Genomic DNA, 20,786 nt, shown 5'->3' on the forward strand with positions numbered 1-20,786 from the left:
TATGACAGATTTTTACTTTTATATTTTCCCTTAAAACGTGCTCATTAGGGGTGCCTGGGTGGCTCAGCCAGTTAAGCTGCTGCCTTCTGCTCAGGTCATGATCTTGGGGTCCTGGGATCGAGCTCCACATCAGGCTCCCTGCTCAGTAGAGTACCTGCTTCTCCCTCTCCCTCTGCCTGCTGCTCTGCCTACTTCTACTCTCTATCTCTGTGTCAAATAAATAAAAACCTTTAAAAATTCAAAAAAAGTGTTCATTAATAATTTGTGTAAAGATTTTTTTTTTAATTTGACAGATAGAGATCACAAGTAGGCAGAGGGGCAGGCAGAGGGAGAGGGGGAAGCAGGCTTTCCACCAAGCAGAGAGCCCGATGCAGGGCCCGATCCCAGAACCGTGAGATCATGACCTGAGCTGAAGGCAGAGGCTTTAACCCACTGAGCCACTCTGGCACCCCATTCATTAATAAATTTAAAGTATTGTCTAAAACAGTAGTTTCCAAATCTGGCTGTGTGTCAGAATTATTTGGGTGCTTTATAAAGTATAGGTTCTCCTCACCTGAATATTTTATAATGCATTTTAATAATGCATTACTAGCAGTCAAAGTTAGAGTTGGTGATGGAGGGTGGGAGGCTCAATCCTGAGTCTACAACAGTATATTTTTATCCATAAACAAAAAGACTGCACGCTAAGTTGACCTGTGCTATGTTGAAGAGATATTTGGGTTAGGAGGTGTGGAGGACTGGCTCGCATTCTCGAACATGCTGTGTAGCTTCCTAACACTAATATGCAATTAAGTGACCATGAAAAGAAAATTCATTTGGGGAAAAAAGGTATACTTGAAAAGGAAGAAAAAGCACTAGTTGAAATTGATGAATTCCCAGAATTAAGTATTTTGATTCCGTGGACATTCTTTGAATCCTTTGGGAATGGTTAGCATGGTCAGATGGAACAGTTTAGGAAGAGCTTTACAAAGCGAGCAAGAAGAGAAAGCTTTGGGGAGGAGGAAGACATATTAGGGGTCCAAAGAGCATTTTCCAAATGAATGCTACCGCTGTGCAAATAGAAAGAAGTTGTAGTTTCTGAATAGGCTAATTAAAATCATGTCACAGGTGGCCCCAGGGGAAGCATGGGGATACCAGCACTGGTGTGTTTTGGGGGGGAACTCAACCTGTGGATGCTCCCTCACCCCTACTTCCTCATCTAGATGCCATGAAGTTCTTGTCAGTGTAGGTCAGGGCTTGAGAAACATTTTCTTCTGTAAATGGACAGAGAGTAAAAAGTTTAGACTTTGTGGACTGTATGGTTTCTCTTGCAACTACTCAGCTGTGCCATAATTGTGTGAAAGCAGTGAATTAATGTGGCTTATGTTCCCATAAAACTTTCTTTACAAAACGTATACAGACCACATTTGGACTATGAATCATAGTTTGCTAAACCCTTCTATAAATTAACAAGACCCGCCTTTCATGATTTGAAAAAGTATTAAAATTTTTAAGAACCACTTAAACCAGCAATGCACTTTTGATTCAAGTAAGGGAATACACATTAAGGACATTGAGAATATAAGTTTTAAGTTAAACATTGATATGCTGGATTTTACTCTTGTGATTTTCACTTCCTTAAGGTATAATGATTTAAAATGTAGTTTAATATCTTAATCTTGTTCTTCCTTAGTGGTTGTTTAGTTGCTTTTGTTGCGTTGATATTAGCCTGAGGTATACATTCATAGGTGACCCCACATATGTGTAAACTTACATGCACACACACATTCTTAATACATGTGTATACACATATCTCAATGAATATATATGCTGCTGGTAGATTTAGTATTTGGAAGTAGTCAGATCAGTTTTGCAAATGAGCTTAATCAAGACCACCTCAGAGAAATTAAAAATCTATAACAGAAACTAGTGAATTGTAAAACTTCCATTTGAACTTTAAAAGCCACACTCCATAATTTGAATCTTTCTTTTTTTTAAGGAAGATTTTTTTTTGAATTACTGTTTTTAACTCTTGAACCAGTCCATGTCCTTGGACAGTTTCTGTAAATCCATCTGTAAATTACCTATTTTCTGTGCCTTAACTTATACAGTGGAATATCTATATAATGTTAGGGCAGAACTAGAGCCAGTATTCTTCAGTTCATGTTTCTATTTTCTGTAAGTTAGATCTAACTCATTTCTTTGTGTTCTTCCTACTTTCTACAGAAGTACCAAGTAGTTCTTGGATGGTATGGATCAGGATGCCATTTTCCTCTTAGAGTTATGGATAATCTCAGTTATGGTCACTGAATGCTCAATAAGTATTGTTGGTTAAAAGGAAAATACACTATTAGTAATGAAAAAAAGAGGGACCATATTTTAATGGCCATATTTGGCCCTGTTTTAAGTCAGGTGTCTGCATACTATTGATTTAATCTCATGACATGAAAAGGTAGGATGCATACAAATAAAGGAGTATCTCTGTGTCAACATAGATAGTTCTTTCGTTTCCATGTATTATGATATTATGATCATCAATGTGTGAAGCATGATTATTACACTTTTCCAAAGGTATGAAAGCATGTATTTCCCTTTTCTATCCAGAATGTGAGCCATGATAATTAAGACCATTTTCTTTATCTTTTGTATCCTTCAGAGGATAGTCCAATTAGTGAAGAACTAGTAAAAACTCATTTGGATTTCAACACAGAAAATAGTTATTTAGGGGCACCCAGGGTGCTTAGTCGTTGAAGTGTCCGACTCTTGGTTCTGGCTCAGGTTGTGATCTCGGGGTCATGGCATGAGGCCCTGCATGGGGCTCTGCACTCCACGCTGAGTCTACTTCAGATTCTTGCTCCCTCTCCCCTGCCTTTGCCTCTCTCTGCTTGTGTGCTCGCTCACTCGCTCTCAAATAAATAAATAAAATCCTAAAAAAAATAAAAAATAAAAAATAAAATGGTTAATTCATATGTCTTAACAATTTCCTGAAGTTGTGTCTGCTGTATATTGGCTTGAGAGGGCAAAAGTACTCTGTATGAACAGTGATAGAAACAAACCATAATGTGTATTTGTTTAAACTAGAGCATTGTGTAATTCTAAGATCAAATTTGAATCCTGAAGTTATTGAGCCATTTATTTCCTAAGTCCAGAGTAGAGAATAGGAAAATCTCTCTTTTTAATATACTATATGCTAAAAAAATGTTTCTGAGCCTGTGTGTAGTTAAGTGTATGCATAGGGAAGAAATCAAATCAAGTAGTAGAACAGGTTATGATTCTGTTAGGTCTTTTTGATCCCAGTTGTTTAAAACGTAGGAATGATGAATGCCTCTCAGAAGGGGAGGGGTGTTCTGTTCCTTAAGAGAGCACTGTGTATCAAAAGGAAAGGGAGGAGTTGTTTTTTCCTCTCAGGAGTGTAAGTTATCCCGGGTCAAGTACAGTTGTGAGTGTGCTAACCACTCTTTCACTTAAATTGGACATTACTTGAAAAGCATAGCCTTCTTCTGACCTTTTAGTAGTTATGTTTGCATTACAGTGTTACATTTCAGATAACTGGTGACCTATGGGTGGTTTTTTTTTTTTTTTTTTTTTTTTAATTTTTTTTTTTTTTTTTTTTAAGATTTTATTTATTTACTTGAGAGAGAGATAGTGAGAGAGAGCATGAACGAGGAGAAGGTCAGAGAGAGAAGCAGACTCCCCATGGAGCTGGGAGTCCGATGCGGGACTCGATCCCAGGACTCCGGGATGATGACCTGAGCCGAAGGCAGTCGTCCAACCAACTGAGCCACCCAGGCGTCCCCTTATGGGTGGTTTTGATGAATTGTTTCTTGTTCAGATGAGCGATCTCCAGCTGCTCAGTATGTAGACCTGTTGCTGAACCCAGAGCGTTACACCGGCTATAAAGGGTCCTCTGTGTGGAGAGTGTGGAACAGCATCTACGAAGAAAACTATTTCAAGTAACTGGAGGGGGTAGGAGAAGGAGGAGGAATGGCTAAAGGGAGGGTAGAGGAAGGGGAGTAGGATTATGTTGGGAAGAAAATTAGGTAAAACCATTTTATGTTTGAATTTCACACTTGCTTTTACAGGCCTCGATCTGTTTATCATCCTTTAAATCCTCTGGCATCTAGCCATGGTGGGTTTTTCATGCATTTCCATGCTTTTAGAGATTATTTTCAAAATTTCTTTGTACCTAAACTTAATCTGAGTAAGTTTTCAGCTATTTTATATTTTCTTTAATTTGACCAAAAGTAAAAGTTTAGTTCATAGTTCAATATCAAGTTTTCTGCATGTTTTATGTAATTGCTGGCATTTATTGAGTGCCTGGTATGTGTCCGGCCCTAAATAAAAGAGGAGTTTCATGGTAAATAAATCAAAATATATGAGTAATCCATATAACAGAGGCTTCCCAGGGAACTCTTAAAAATCTGGATGCCCAGGCCCTACCCCAGACTAGTTAAATCAGAATCTGTAGGATTAGACCCAAGTGGTGGTGGTGGTTTTTCGTGGTTTTTTGTTTGTTTGTATTTTTAACCATCCAGATGATTCCAATACGCAGGCACCTTTGAGAACCAGTGGCTCCCAATGTGCTTCTCAGAATTAAGTGTGCATATAAATTACCGCAGAGCCTTTTTGAGATACAGGTTCTGATTCTGTGGGTCTTGAGGGAGGCACAGGATTCTAAGAGCTCCCAGGCGATGCCCAGCGTGCTGACTGGTACACACCATGTCTGAGTGCTGAGGGTGCAGAGTTGTTCAGATACTCGTGATGCCTGCTGCAGAATGCTTTCCGGCAGGGTCCCTGCTTGCCCCACTGGGCTGTTGAGCAGATGCAGTATGGCCGGCGCAGAACCAAACTTGACATTTCACTGAATTGGTTTAAATTTAAGAACTGAAGCAGTGCAAAATACTTTTGTCATTAAACAGAATTTTATTGTTTTGATAGCTCTGGCCTCACACACTGTATGATTATTGCATTGTAGCACATGTATGCTTTTTACTTTTTAAAACGTGGATCCTAAGAAAAATTTTACTAGAAATTAGCCTTAGAAAAAAATAGAAATTATATATGTGGCTGGTATTATATTTCTGTGGGACAGAATTTTTGGAGGTTAATCAAACTTACTGGGCACATACTCCGTCTGTTGTCAGCAAGGAGCCAAACCCTGGAAGCAGCCCTATCATTGACTTGCCATTCTCTTGTTTTCTTTAGACCAGGACTGATTTAAGAACTTGAATTCCCTGGTTTAGTTGTATCTTTAAGACATTTCTGAGACCCAAAGAAACACAGAAAGGTTAACCGAAGGGACTGTCTTCAGATGCTTTCTTATAATGCAGCAAATGTTCTTCCGCAAATCATTCTGATACTGCTGGAAAAGGGAATTGGATCATGAAAAAGGTGTGCATGGATTCTTCTCCTTTGCCAGTTTTACCCTTATAACTTATAAAAATGGAAACCACACACACACACACACACACACACACACACACACACACTTATAAAAATGAAAACAACAGAAAAGTTATATAAAGTAAAAAGAGAAAGCGCCCCTTGCCCTGCCCCCACACCTCTGTTCCATAGTATAGAATTTGGTAGGTATTCTTTGGTTCTTTTTTATGATCACTTGTGGTTTTTCGTTTGTTCATTTTTATTCATTTTTTTATTTTTAGGATTGGAGTTAAAATATTTTTTAAAATAGAGGTATAATTAACATACAACATCACATTAGTTTTGGGTGTTCTGTATAATGTTTAGATATTTGTGTATATTGCAGAATGATCACAGTAAATCTTTTTAACCTCTGTGACCATAATTACAGAGTTTTTACTTTTGTGATGAGAATATATAACTTTCAAATACAGTGTTATTAACTGTAGTTGACAAGCTGAATGTGACAGTTCCAGGACTTAGAAACTGGTACCTTTTGACACCCTTTACATGTCTTGCCCACTTCCCCCCACTGCCTGCCTCTGGCAACCACCCATCTGTTCTTTGGATCTATGAGCTTGGGGTTTGGTTTTGTTTTTAGATTCCACGTGCAAGAGAGCACAGTATCTGTCCTTCTCCGGCTGACTTCGCTCCGCATGAGGTCCTCAGAGTCCGTCCATGTGCTTGCGAGTGGCAGAATTCTTTCTTTTTTTGTGGCTGAATAATATGATCACTTCCTTTTAAAGCAGAGCATATAGTTAATTTAACGAAACCATCCCATGCTAAGAAATCCCTCACATCCATGTTGTGACAAATTAGAGACGTGAGACCACTGGAAAGATGAGAGGAAGGAGAGCAGCACTTAGGAAAAGACAGAGGCAGAGAGAGGGTGAGGAAACCCGTCCTAAGAAAGAAGGGAGACGGAGACCGGGTGAGGGGAGGACGGGGGTCCTGGTTGCAGGTGAGAGGTCCATGCAGCAATCAGGGCACTCAGGCTGATGCTGTCTGCGAGCGGTTCCCGCCGGGGCTGCAGGTGTTAGGTCCTGGCTCTTCAGCCTCTCAGCCTGGCCTCGAGTTCCTGCTGAGCTGAATGGTGAGGCTCTCTGGCCACCTCTCCCACAGCTTTTGAAAGACGGGACCTTTCTTTCCAGAAAGGAAACCTGGGCTCAGAATCCCACATCCCACATCCAAAGCCGGTAAAGGCAGAGCTGCTTGGCTCCCCGCAGCCCAGCCTCTGGCTCCTTCCTGCTGTGTGGGCAGCTCCGTTGCACCCCGGTGAGGGTTTCACTGACCCCAGTTAGGGAAATACTTTTCTTAAGGTGCGTGTAGGTGGAGGAACAGAAATTTGGAAGAGAAGAGAGAGTTGTGTGTACAATGATGAAAGAAGTGCCTGTGTCCATTTGTTAATTACTGAATCTAGTGATCTTTATGAGTAGTTTTTGATTTTTCTCTGGTATTATTTACTGTATAAGACATATGAAGATCTTGTGCTTTGGGTCTGTATTCTTATTAAGTCTCATTTGCAAGGAGACTACACCCTGACCACAGTCTGTAGTATAACTAATAGTTCAACACACAGTAAGTTTTAATCTCATTTTAAAGTAAATAGAATTGGGGGCGCCTGGGTGGCTCAGTGGGTTAAGCTGCTGCCTTCGGCTCAGGTCATGATCTCAGGGTCCTGGGATCGAGTCCCACATCAGGCTCTCTGCTCAGCAGGGAACCTGCTTCCCTATCTCTCTCTCTCTGGCTGCCTCTCCATGTACTTGTGATTTCTCTCTGTCAAATTAATAAATAAAAAATCTTTAAAAAAAAAACTTAAAAAAAAATAAAGTAAATAGAATTGGAATCTGAACTGTGAAGGACAGTTTCTAAAATCCTGTTCATTGTTTTCTTTTTCAGGAGAAGATGATGGTGAGTTAAAATTCTTACGTTTGGGTATGCCTCAAGTGTAAAGAAAATGTTTTTAATGATCAAAATTTGATTTTTCCTCTATTTAATTCAAAAGAAAATGTTTATCCTATTTTTTCAGAAATAACTACCAACAAAGGGTGACAAAAAGATTTTATAATGTAAATTTACCTTATGTTTAAAAAAAAACTATGAATTCCCTTTTGCTGAAGTGTGTCATATAGAAACCAGGATTACATTCCAACTTCCCAATTCTCTGGCTATTATAATCTATTAAAATATGTTCTGAAGAAATGGAGAGAAGTTAAGATAGTTTTACCAGATAATTTGTCTTGTGACTTTATTTTCTTCCTGACTTTGTAATTTATAATCTGTTGTTATAATACTTAATCTGGTGAATAGTAATCTATCAACAGTTGGTTTTTCAAGGATACCAGATGAATGTTTGCCCCAAAACATCAAAATAACTATTTCAACTGGATGTTTACTTATCTGTGTTCAGGGACACAGCTATGGGCATTGTGCAGGATAGAAATATGTATAAAACGTTACACCTTCACTCCAGGAGCTGACAGTTTGTAGCAGGAGTGATAAGCACTGTGCATGGTGACAGGAAGTGCTGCACATACAGACTACATAAGCCATAGGTGGTAGAGCTCTTCAGAGGCGGGACAGAGCCTATCTCACTGGAGGGATCTGGAAAGCTTATTACAGGAAGTGATATCTGAGATGAGTTTTGAGTAATGGGACAGATATAGTCTGGTAGAATTGGATCCTGTGTGCCATGCGGAGAAAATGGCATGGCCCAAGGAGTTGGAAAGGGAAGAATCAAGCATATTTGAGGAGACCCTGTTAGAGTAGGGAGAACTTTATGTAGGGGTAGTTTAAGTTAGCAGGATGGGAGGCCAAATTATTGAGGACTTGGGGGCTCAACTTTTCCTGATAGCATTTGGGGTTTCTTGAGTAAACAAGTCAGATCATGATCAATGGCCCTTAGGAAGAGTTTGTTGAGTGAATTAGTATGTGGTGAAATATTTGTGTAGTTTTGCAAAGTGTAAAGAGTCTCGGGAAACAAATCAATTCCTGACCATCTAATTTATCTCCTAGAATCCTTGCTCAGTCATCTATGTGTTGAGTTTTTTACGCTTTGCTTTTCTTAAAACAGAATTAGGTAACTTACAAAGTGCATGAATCATTTTGATCTGTATTGACTTCCATTTTTGTTGCTCTCAGAATAGTACTGATCTAGAAATAGATGTTTTAGCATTAATACATAGGTAAGTCAGATCCCTCTGTATTCTAGTCATCGACTTTTCTGAAAAATTATCTTGAAAATTAAGGGATTTTAAAAATATTCCTTGAAATTTAGTAGTCTTAGATAATTGAGGAAATACACATAGCTTTACTACTCAGGGAAAAAATGGAATAATTACTAATTTGATTTTTGTATTATAATTCAATTTGTTTTTTCTAGAATTTTTAAGGAGAGGAGTTCTATGGTTGTTATCAAAAGCAAATTTAAGATTTTTAACCTTCCATACTTAAGGATATTTAATCCTTCTAATGAATAAGATTTATATAATATTTTGACTGAAATGTTTCTTAGAATTTTTGTTCAGTTAAATGTCATATATAAGAAAATTGTCCAAAATTACTCAGAATTCTTCAGGTCTTTATTTCCTAGAACCATATCCCTATTTTTCTACTTCACATGAAGCAGTGGCCACTTCTGGAGATACTCCTTAGTCTGTTATAGGAAATATTTTATATACTTAATTTATTCTAATTTATAAATGACTATTTAAAATATTTTAACCCAAATATGTGTGTGGGGGGGTTGGTTTTTTGTTTGTTTGTTTTTAAAGGAGAATCATTCTACAGATGGCTGGAAGGTAAACTTATATGTCTGCATTTTAAATTTATTGGATTCTTGTTAAAAATGTATGGATTAATTTAATATATTTTTGTAAGTTCAGGATTCATTACCTAGACAACTAATTGTAACAGAGCTTGATAGAGAATAATATATTTTAAGTTACAGTATTTTAGGATACAGTGGCTTAAAAATTTTGAGACTGTTGCTCAGCTAAGAATAATCAGCATTAGGGAAATACACAGGACAGATACTGTCCTCAGGTTTTTGTAACTGGCTTCTCAGTGTTATTATGATTCTGTATGAAAATTAATTCTGTATATACCATTCATCCACACTGATTTCTAGTAACCATTATGCAAACCTACTTTGTAAACAGAGGCATTCTTTTTAGAAGGAAGATATATATAAGTTATATATATATTACATATATAACTTATATAACTTATATAACTTATATGTAATATATATATAACTTATATATATCTTATTTATACATTTATATATAAGTTATGTATTTTACATAATTATTTATATCATTTATATATATATATGAAATTGAGGGAAGTAAATTAGGTTTCAGCAGATTTTAAACAATGTTTACACATGTTAATATAGCCTAAACTTGTCTAATTAAAGGATAAAGCAATATAGATCCCAGTAGATACTTTGAATTCTTATGTTTTTTAGTGTTGAAAATACGAATGCTATTAATGGAAAGCTGAAACTTTCTAGGATTTTAATAGCTTTGTTAAAAAACTGGATTTGTGATGCTTTTTAAAAATTTACCAAATTGCCATTCATTTATGAAAACAAAAGTTAAAAAATATTAATGAAAGATAAGCAAGTTGAATGGAGATCATAACCTTATAGGAACTCTACAGAGTAAAACTAAGTACTTAATTCTATTTTATGTTTGCTAATTGGTGATGTCAACTTGTGAACATAATTTCTCTTTGTTTTTAATGAAGTGTCTACATATATTGGCCATTTTTAAGGTGAAAGTTTTTTATATGCCACTAATACGAGGAGTGATATTGATAAATGGCCCATGGGGAAGATGATTTTTAACTTTGTTTCATTAGCTGTCTTGTAAAGAGACAAATTGTGAAAAGTAGTATTTAGGTTAAAAGAGGTGGTGAGAGATTCTGAATATTGATAGTGGAAGATGGGAAGATGATTTTTAACTTTGTTTCATTAGCTGTCTTGTAAAGAGACAAATTGTGAAAAGTAGTATTTAGGTTAAAAGAGGTGGTGAGAGATTCTGAATATTGATAGTGGAAGATGGAAGTGAAATGTATGGGCAATAATGAATTCTAGGGTATTCTGTATTAACCTCTTTTGTGCTATCCTACTGATGGGAACCCCTGAATATTGATATATGGTTTCAGAGAATACTCCTATTTTTATAGGCGACTGACTCAACTTTTCTGAGATTGTTTCCTCATCTGGGCCATGAAACTGACAATTGCCAACAATCTTACTTACACAGTGTCCAAATGTCATATAATCTTATTACAGTAAATCTAGCCCTTTTGTGAGAGAAAAAATTATAATCAATGTCTTATAAATCACTTGATGAAGGTAAATTTGAATGAAATTAAATCCAAAATAAAGAGACCCACTCTCTAAATTGGATAGTTGAGCTTGCTCTGTATTGTTAGAAATAGAAGCTGATATAAAGAACTTCTGAAACTCAACACCTGAAAAACAAAGAATCAAGTCAGAAAATGGGCAGAAGACATCAAAAGACACTTCTCCAAAGAAGACATACAGGTGGCTAACAGACACATGAAAAAATATTCAATATCATTAGCCATCAGGGAAATTCAAATCAAAACCGTACTGAGATACCACCATGCACCAGATAGAATGGCAAAAATTAACAAGGCAGGAAAAAACAGATGTTGGAGAGGATGTGGATAAAGGGGAACCCTCTTCCACTGTTGGTGGGAATGCAAGTTCGTGCAGCCACTTTGGCAAATAGTATGGAGGTTCCTCAAAAAGTTAAAAATAGAGCCACCCTTTGACCCAGCAATTGCACTAGTGGGTGTTTACACCAAAGATACAGATGTAGTTCAAAGAAGGGGCACATGGACCCCAATGTTCATACAACAGTGTCCATAATAGCCAAAACTGTAGAAGGAGCCGAGATGCCCTTCGACAGATGAATGGATAAAGATGATATGGTTCATATAAACAAAGGAATATTACTCAGCCATCAGAAAGGATGAGCATTTGCATCAATATGGATGGAACTGGAGGGGATTATACCAAGTAAAACAAGTCAGACAGAGAAAGAATTTTATGTGGTTTCACACATCTGTAGAACATAAGGAATAGCACGGAGGACATTAGGGGAAGGGAGGGAAAGCTGACGGGGGCAGGAATCAGAGGAGGAGATGAGAGATTATGGACTCTGGGAAATGATCTGAGGGTTTCAGAGGGGGAGGTTAGAGATTTGGGTGCCCTCCTGATGGGTGATAGGAGGGTGTGTGTTGTGACGAGCACTCAGTGTTACGCAAACAATGGATCATGGAACACCACATCAGAAACCAGTGATGTATTATATGGTGACTAACAAACATAATAACAAAATAATATTAGTCAGGAAAAGAGAGAAATAGAAGCTGGTAAATTTTTACTTTGTAAATCAGTCCTTGCAGATGTTACTTAACACTCATCCAGGAATTTCAACCAGTAAACAATGTACACTGACTGTTATATCTGAGAAGAATCGTATTAGATAGAGTGCAGGAGTATGAGGGAAAATTATTTTACGTAGCCTTATCGTGTTGCCTACTGCATTATTTAACACTTCCGTCAGGACTTCTGTGGTTGGAACTGCATCATGCAGGGAAAAGCCGTCCAGCATTTTCCTGCCAACTGTATTGTGGGTCTTATTTGTACACTCAATTGGCACATGTGTTATTTTTACCATTTTGCTTGAGGTTACCGAATTTTCAGTTTACCGAAGTATCTTTCTACTCCTCACTCTCACTTATCCATCCCCATTTCGAGTACAGAGCTTTGAGGGCTTTACCAAGGAGAATGGCCTCCTGGTTTACGCTCTTATTCTAAGCATATGAATCTTCACAAGCTTTGCTTTGTCTGTTTTTCCTTCTCTGGTCATCTTAGGTGTAAGCACTGCTTAGAAATGTAGGTTAGAAGGAAGAGAAAGTGAACTTCAGATTTGATCATTTTGATGTTTGGTAACAGATTTGACTGAAAGTTTTATTAGAAGAAAAGTCAGTAACTAATGTTTTATCTAACTTGTTCATGATGGTTGTATCCCTTGCTACCCTGAACATTCAAAATTGCCCATATACTTCTATTTTATTTTAAAGATTTTATTTATTTATTTGGCAGAGAGAGATCACAAGTAGGCAGAGAGGCTGGCAAAGAGAAAGGAGGAAGCAGGCTCCCTGTTGAGCAGAGCCTGATGTGGGGCTCCATCCCAGGACCTTGGGACCATGACCTGAGCCAAAGGCAGAGACTTTAACCCACTGAGCCACCCAGGCACCCCTGCCCATATACTTTTAGAAGAAGCTGCAAAAAAGAACTTAATTTTTACTTTTTGGTCCCCATTTGTAAAGATGGGAATATTCTAGCAAGAACTCTGAATTAGAGAATGAAATCTCAAAAGAATTATTTTTTCCTGTGAGAAAATACTTGCTTTATATAGGGTAGAACATAGAGTAAATTGAAGATCTAAAAGATCTTGGGAAAAAATGCAAAGTAAGCCACATATATACTCTTACATTTCAAAAATCCCTCAGCTTATAAATGAGACTATTTCTTAGTTCCTTCCCACTATTGAAACCCATTTTCCTCAGGAGTAGTTTAAAAAAATGACATAAGCCAAAAAATGCTTTTGGATGGTAAGGGAAGGAAAGAGCCAATTGCTTTGAATTTAGTGGATTCTTAAAACTTAGGTCTTTGCATTTTTCTTTATTTAAAAAATTATCTATAAAGAACTGTTTCTAGAATTTTTTTTCTCTTTTATTATGGTAAAATATATATAATGTTAAATTTACCATCTTAACCATCTTAAATTTAGTGGTGTTAAGTATATTTACAATGCATATTAATCTTATTATAAGAAAAAATCTTTTAAAATTGAGGCAGAGGTAGGATAGGAGAGTGGAATTATCTTGACCTCCATTTGAGCAGAAGGCTTAAGAAATCTACATAAAAGAATTTTCCATCATATTCCATCACTCCATCTGATATGGTTCTGTTCACATGGTAGATAGTCAGCATATATTGTTTATTAGTTAAAGTTCCTAGATGACTCTTCTCCAGGTTTGAGCTCCTTGCAAGTGGACCATACAGTTACATAGACCTGGAGAATTCTAGGGCAGAGAATTAGTAAGACACAGTAAAGAATCTGGAGGAAGAGGAGAAATGGAATGCAGTCTCTTCTTCCACCACGATCCAGTAGATTCACAGAAAGAACTTCTCTAGGGAAGGGAATGGGAGAAACAGCCATTGTTAAGCCAAAGCAGTGACTTTGAATTACATTTGCTTTAGTTTAGCCAAACCCATGAAAAATCTGTGTTCTTGCCTTCTAGGTAGCGTGGGAGCTTGCCAGGTACATCCATAGTGCTTTGACCTCCAGAGCCCCACATTTTCTGCCTTATTCTGCATTAAGTAATCATAGTCATAACTCCATTCTGAAGTCAGAATCTTATTTTATCTTCTAGGGAGAGCATCTTGATCAAATAATTTTATATTATTCCTTGATTATTTTTAATGTCCTTGAACCTTAACTTTAAAAATAAGCGTGTGTACTGAATCTTCTTGATTCAGTATTTCCGTTATCTAAATGGATGTGATTTCTTTTTCAATATTTTTCGGAATAGGTTTGTGCCTGGAGAAGAGAGTCTTCTATAAACTCATATCTGGACTTCATGCTAGTATCAATTTACATCTGTGTGCAAATTATCTTTTGGAAGGCAATCACGTTTTTATCTACAAACCTTGCCTTCCATTAGTGTAAAAATTCTTGGAGGGGTTATATATATTCTCTAGAGAAAAAAATCCTATTTATTAAAGCTGTATTTTGTATTTAATTTTCTCTTTAGAAACCTGGGGTAAACCTAGCTGGGGACCTAATATGAAGGAATTTAAACACCGCTTTGACCCTGTGGAAACTAAGGGAGAAGGTCCAAGAAGCCTTAAGAATCTATACTTCTTATACTTAATTGAGCTTCGCGCTTTATCAAAGGTGGCCCCATATTTTGAACGCTCAATTGTAGATCTTTACACTGGAAATGTAGAAGAAGATGCTGACACAAAAATGCTTCTACTGAATATCTTCCAAGATACAAAGTAAGAATTGGGTATCCGTGATCTGAAATTCTGCACTCCGAATAGGAATGAGGTAATGCTTGAAATAAAACCGAAACTGACTCCGGAAAGTTAGGAAGAGGGAAAATTAGAACTGAGAAGGATCGTGGTCAGTAGACCAGGAGAACAGCCTAGTCACACTTCAGAGTCGGCTCTATTTTCAAACAGAACTTTGAGTTTTATGTAGTATCAAAGTTTAATGCTATTTTATTTTATTTTGAAGATTTATCTTAGAACAAGTGAGGGGAGGGGATGTCAGCAGATGAGAGGGAAAGAGAAAGAGAGAGAATCTTAAGCAGACTCTAGGCAGATTGCAGAGCCCGACTTGGGACTCAATCCCACAACCATTAGATCATGACCTGAGCCAAAACCAAGAACAGGATTCTTAACTGACTGTGCCATCCAGGTGCCCCAAAGCTTAATGTGATTTTAATGGGTTTTTTTTAAACCAATTTTTAAAAATTTAACTTTCTCTTTCATGTTCCAAGATTCATTGTTTATGCACCACACCCAGTGCTCCATGCAATACATGCCCTCCGTAATACCCACCATCAGGATCACCCAACCACCACCACCCTCCTCTCCAAAACCCTCAGTTGCTGTTTAAATTCAGATGGTGCTATCCCCATGAAAGTAGATACCTAAGAGAACATTAGCTTTACCTTCTAGAATATACCTCTTCTTAAAAAATGCTCTCTATAGAATTTCAGTTCACTGGTTGTTAAAATGAGCATGAACCAAAGTTGGATTAAGAAGTGTCTGAGAGGTTTGGAATGGCAGGGGGGTGGGAGGTTGGGGTACCAGGGGATGGGTATTATAGGGGGCACGGATTGCATGGAGCACTGGGTGTGGTGGAAAAAATAATGAATACTGTTTTTCTGAAAATAAATAAATCAATTAAATAATAAAATAAATCAAATAAATAAATAAATAAAGTGTTTAGAGATGCCTGGGTGGCTCAGTTGGTTAGGCATCTGCCTTCGGCTCTGGTCCCAATGCTGGGTCCTTGGGTCCTGGGGATTGAGTCTGGCGTTGGCCTCCCTTCTTGGCAGGAGAGTCTGCCTCTTCCTCTCCCTCCCCTCCCCTATTGTGGTGTACTTGCTCTCTTTCTCTCTCAAATAAATAAAACCTTTTTAAAAAAGTGTTCAAATTATGCATTAAAACTTAAGACATCTTTTTAACAGAGTGTTGCACATTTTTCACATAAATTGCTCTTAAGTTCAATTTTTGATGATTTTTATCATGTAATTTCTTTAAAACATTACAGTCTTCTAAATTACAAAGCCATCTCATGTTGCTTTACTCTTTTTTTGAGTAGTTTACATGTGAAATGTGTGCCACCTTCCTGTGTTATTAAACTTTACCCACAAGTAAATTACAAATTGTATATATTTGTGGGGATAGAAAATTATGCCAGAGCTCTACTATATAGTACGTGAATTTTTCGTCTGTAACTTCTAGTGTTGTCATTTCATCACGCCCTTTCCCATGCACTTTGATGAGAAATCCATGTTTGCAGGTGACAAAAAGGGGCCCAAGTCATTAAAGGTAAAATGTTCTTGATTGGAGGATGGGGTTGGGGAGGGGAGAACAGTTGACTGGCTGTGTTTTAATCCCTTACATCCAAACACTTCTTGCCCAGCCCTGCACCTCGTTGAAGTTGGTCTGACTGGGTTTTATTATAAATGGCACAGAAAGCCCCTTCTCCAGACTTTGCAATTCCTTTTGCCTTTCTAAGAAAGTTTGGCCACCTCTTAGTGAAGCTTCTGTTGTTAACTGACCAGTGAATATGGCAACTTTGTAAAGGTTTTTTTAAAGGGTATTATTTTGAGAGAAAGTTTTCTTACTTTAAAATCACAGTGCATATTGTTTTGATTTTAAAAATCATGACTGTTCACCACTTTGAAGGCAATAAACAGTGTATTTTCCTAAAGTTTATTTTATGGAATATTTTATGGGATGTTCAAGTTTCTGGAACTATTATGCTTTTGTCTTTATAGACTCTAACATAAAAGGCAAAAATTACCTGTTACCCTGCGATATCAAAGGAGAATGTATTTTAGGAACATTTTCAAACTTCATGTTGGGAGCTCTTTGTTTTCATTTGCTTACAGCATATCAAGGAATACATTATAGCCTTAAAATGTTCATAGAAGTATTTGAAATTGAATGGCAAATAGTCTTCTGTTTGCAGCTCCAAGGTCTTATATATGTAGTTCTGAAATCCAGAAAACTCCAAAATTTGAAACATTTTTCTTATGTTTGGTGCCAATTAATTTGTTGGCAAAACCTGACCTGTACTGACATAAGGCTATTTATAGTGCTTTTAAAAAAAAATTCTGCTTTGTTTGATTATTGTGTTTTGCTACAGAACCATTAATGTATATGATTGCTAGGTGTTGCTACACACTCTGGTGGGGTGTTTCATAAGTAATGCATGTACTATATTTCTAAAATTTGGAATTCTCAAACACATCTGGCCATGAGGTGTTTTAGATGCTCACTGATAAATGAGAACTGAGTGATCTTCCATTGGTAAGAGTCTCTTGGTGCTTCTTTGAAGTGAAGTAACTTAGTCACAACTGTATTTTGGTTTTGAAAAGTGTTTTTTTTTATGATTATTTAAGGCATATTGCTATTGTGGTGTTGACTATAACATTAATTTATTTTTGTAATGTTTCCTATTTTTTAAGTATTTATATAAGTAACTCTGGTTCTCTTTGTGGAGAAGGAAGATAGGAGTGAGAAAAGAACTAACTGTCATCTATGAATTGCTGGAAATTGTGTTTTCTATTTTTCAAAGGTGTATAAAAGAGGACTTAAGTCCTTTTTTTCCATTTCCTCCCAAAAACATGAATTACATGAGAATGAGGAGCAAAGGACTTCTGTGTTCTGTATATTGTCTTTTAGCCAGGGTCCTGTTTCTTTGGAACCTTTCATCAGAAAGCAGCTGGGCAGGGCTTCTGGTGGCCAGCGTTTTGGGCTGCTTTCCTCTAGCTTTTTGGAATAAAATGTTTACCTTGGTACAATAAGGTGAAATTTATTTTCTATGTTTATCACATGGAAAAGATGAGGAAACTCTTAGCTACTGTTAGCTTCAGATGAGACTGGCCTTAGAGTCCTAGAAACCATGCCCTGTTGTTTACAAGCAGAAGAATAGTACCCCCACCCCCCCAACAGGAAGCAAGGATCCAGTCAGCAAACATCCCTGGAGAGGCCTACTGGCAAATGCAGGGGACAGAGAGAACACACCCATCATAGAGCCCTGGGATCACCGGTGCTGATGCAGCCCCCGTTGCAAACAGTGTTTGGTTCTAAGGAAAAAGATGAAAACTGATCATTGGTCTAAGACTGACTTTCCAATTTGGACTCACATGAGCAATACATGAAAAATAAGTCAAGGGGGGTGAGAGGTTGGGGGAACCAGGTGGTGGGTATTAGAGAGGGCACGGATTGCATGGAGCACTGTGTGTGGTGCAAAAACAATGAATACTGTTACACTGAAAAGAAATAAAAAATTAAAAAAAAGAAAGGAAAAATAAATCAAACATAGTACAGATATGTTTACCACTGGCTGTATGCAGATATCAAATGAGGGCAGCAGTAAAGTTCCTTAAAAGTAAAAACCATGAATCACTTACTTTTGTTTTACCCATCATGCCTTTGTTGGTGCTTTGCACAGAGTAGCATCTCAATAAAAAGTTTGTTCAATCAGCATGTGGAATAAATGTTATGAATTTCCGTGGCTAATTGTTTTAGTGCCATGTTATGCCATGCAAATCCAATCATTTTTCTTCTTGACTGTTGAAAAACACAAGTCATTCATTAATCTTCAGAGCTTTTATTTCTTGTAAATCATACAACTGCAGTTTAATTTATAAAGCTCTAATGAGAATAAAAATTTTTCTGCATGTTAGGAGGAATTCCGCTTACATTTCAAGAATATCTCCCATATAATGGACTGTGTTGGATGCGACAAATGCAGATTATGGGGAAAATTGCAGGTTTGTGTTTTGTTTTCTGTTTTAAAACTATTATTAACCTTAAATATTCCTGCTGGGAGCTTGCAAGTTTTTATTATAATACCCTCACTGTTCGTTGAAAAAGAAGATCTGAAGTATGGCATTTCTGCTTTATTGATGTAAAAGCTGATTATATTAAATCTGTATTGCATGTGTAAGAATGTTTTCCCTATTCTGTGCTAATGATTCTGGCTTTATTGTATCTATTTCTATTGGTACAGTCTTGAGATTCATTTCTGAAGTTGTTGGTTATAAATAGAATATTAGTATTTTGTAGACCCATATAAAAATAAAATATAAAAAGTCTTAATTATCAGGCTTCCATCACTGAATTTATTTTAGTGATCAAAAGAAGACCATCTAGTCACAAAGAAAGTTGTGCCAAGAAGGCCCCTTTCTCTCTATATGTATTCAGTGTAAAAAGGATTGTTTGATATTTTGTCTTACTTTCTCACAAAGATGATAAGTCAGAAAAATCAGGAGACAGAATTATTTTAATTATTTTAATACATCTTCTCTAGCTCTAATAATTGGTAAATTTTTAAGTGTAGTTATCACTAATAATTTCTAAGTTTTGAATTGCTAGGAGCTGTCAAGAATGCTTTCAAGGTTACATATTAAATATTGTAATTCTAATGTGATATTTTCTAGGGTAAGAAAAGGCATTTTAGTAATTTATGTCCAACAAATGTTGAACTCTTCAGGTTCCTTAACAGTTAAGATAAATTTATCATGCATAAGTATGAGGAAGTGGTAACTGTATTATGCAGTTTAACACTTTGGTGAGAAGTTCAGTTCACGCGAATTTCATGACTCTCATCACAGCGGCTGCGTATTCCTTTCAGCCTTTATAGTAATTATTAGTTTAATTGTTATGTCTATCTATTTTCTTTAGACTCAGCGTTTAGGAACTGCCCTGAAGATACTATTTTCTGAAAAAGAAATCCAAAAAGCTTCCAGAAAACAGCCCATCTAAAGCTTCCAACTCACTCGACAGGAAATAGTTGCTATTTTAAATGCTTTTGGAAGGTAAGAATGGTTTTCACAGTGAGGACTTGCTGGGTTTTGCTGGTTTCAGCAAACTTCAAAGATTATCTTCTCTGCTAAAGTAGGTTTTTTTTTTTTTTTCTTTATTTGGTCGACAAAGAGAAAGAGTTATCTACTGTATCCGCACTCACAACCCAGGGTCTCAGCAGGTCACGGGAAAAATTTAGTGTGAGATAGGAAGTGTTTCTGATAACCTTCTCAATTTTGGGGGGAATATAACTTCATATTCAGCTGGTTATAGCTTGGTCAAGTGCAATAACGGTTCAGGAAAGGAAAACTTGGTTGAGATCGTGATGAAAGAAGAGGAGATAAAATCTCATTGCTTTTTTTTTTTTTTAAGATTTTATCTATTTGAGAGACAGAGCAGATGCACACAGGAGCAGGGGGTAGGGGCAGATGAGGAGGGAGAGAGAGAATCTCAAGCAGATTCCATCCAGCCCATTGCAGGGCTCGATTGCATGACCCTGAGATCATGATGACCTGAGCTGAAACCAGGGCTTGGAAGCTTAACACACTGAGCCACCCAGTGTGCACACACTGCTCTTTATTTTTTAAGCTGAGGAGGCATTTTCCCTCTGTTCATTCTTAACCCCATTTTCCCCTGCATAGACCTATAGTTAATTTTTGGTTTATGCCACACATGGTTTCAAACAATATGAATTTGCCTGCAGAGATATATATGGTACCAACTAACTGAGGAATATAGAACAGAAGGAAAAGAATCCAAGAAAAATAAGAGAAAACTGTGCTGCCCTGGGAAATAAAAAGTCAAGGAAGAATTATTTTTGTTTTTGTTTTTTTTAAAGGCTGGGGAGCCAAGAGATTCTTTCTTTCTTTCTTCTATTTTTTTTTTTTTGTTAAAGATTTTATTTATTTATCTGACAAGCAGAGATCACAAGTAGGCAGAGAGGCAGGCAGAGAGAGAGGAGGAAGCAAGCTCCCTGCTGAGCAGAGAGCCCATTGTGGGGCTCCATCCCAGGACCCTAAGACCATGACCTGAGCTGAAAGCAGAGGCTTTAACCCACTGAGCCACCCAGGTGCCCCATTTCTTCTGTTTGCTTAACAAGCATTTGTGAGCTAAAAAGGGGCAGTGAAGTGAAAAATAAATTGTTCCTTCCCCATTGTGTATTTCTCCTGTGGTTGCCATGTATTTACAACTGGCTGTGTGGGTTGGGATTTCAAAC

The 20,786-nt window shown here is 37.1% G+C and overlaps 1 protein-coding gene across 1 annotated transcript in view; it reads left to right on the forward strand.

The window, feature by feature from the left end:
- The window catches only part of LOC116573473 (ERO1-like protein beta), a 60,762-nt gene extending 42,049 nt beyond the window's left edge, over positions 1–18,713 (forward strand). Inside the window, exons 6-11 of the mRNA XM_032313636.1 lie at positions 3,812–3,932; positions 4,062–4,108; positions 7,300–7,311; positions 14,047–14,139; positions 14,269–14,411; positions 18,451–18,713. Coding sequence (XP_032169527.1) covers positions 3,812–3,932; positions 4,062–4,108; positions 7,300–7,311; positions 14,047–14,139; positions 14,269–14,411; positions 18,451–18,678 — 644 coding nt within the window. The 3' untranslated portion in view covers positions 18,679–18,713. The remainder of the gene's footprint in view (positions 1–3,811; positions 3,933–4,061; positions 4,109–7,299; positions 7,312–14,046; positions 14,140–14,268; positions 14,412–18,450) is intronic.
- Positions 18,714–20,786: the final 2,073 nt, after the last annotated feature.

Source organism: Mustela erminea, chromosome 14, assembly GCF_009829155.1.
Source record: "Mustela erminea isolate mMusErm1 chromosome 14, mMusErm1.Pri, whole genome shotgun sequence".
Lineage (NCBI taxonomy): Eukaryota > Metazoa > Chordata > Mammalia > Carnivora > Mustelidae > Mustela > Mustela erminea.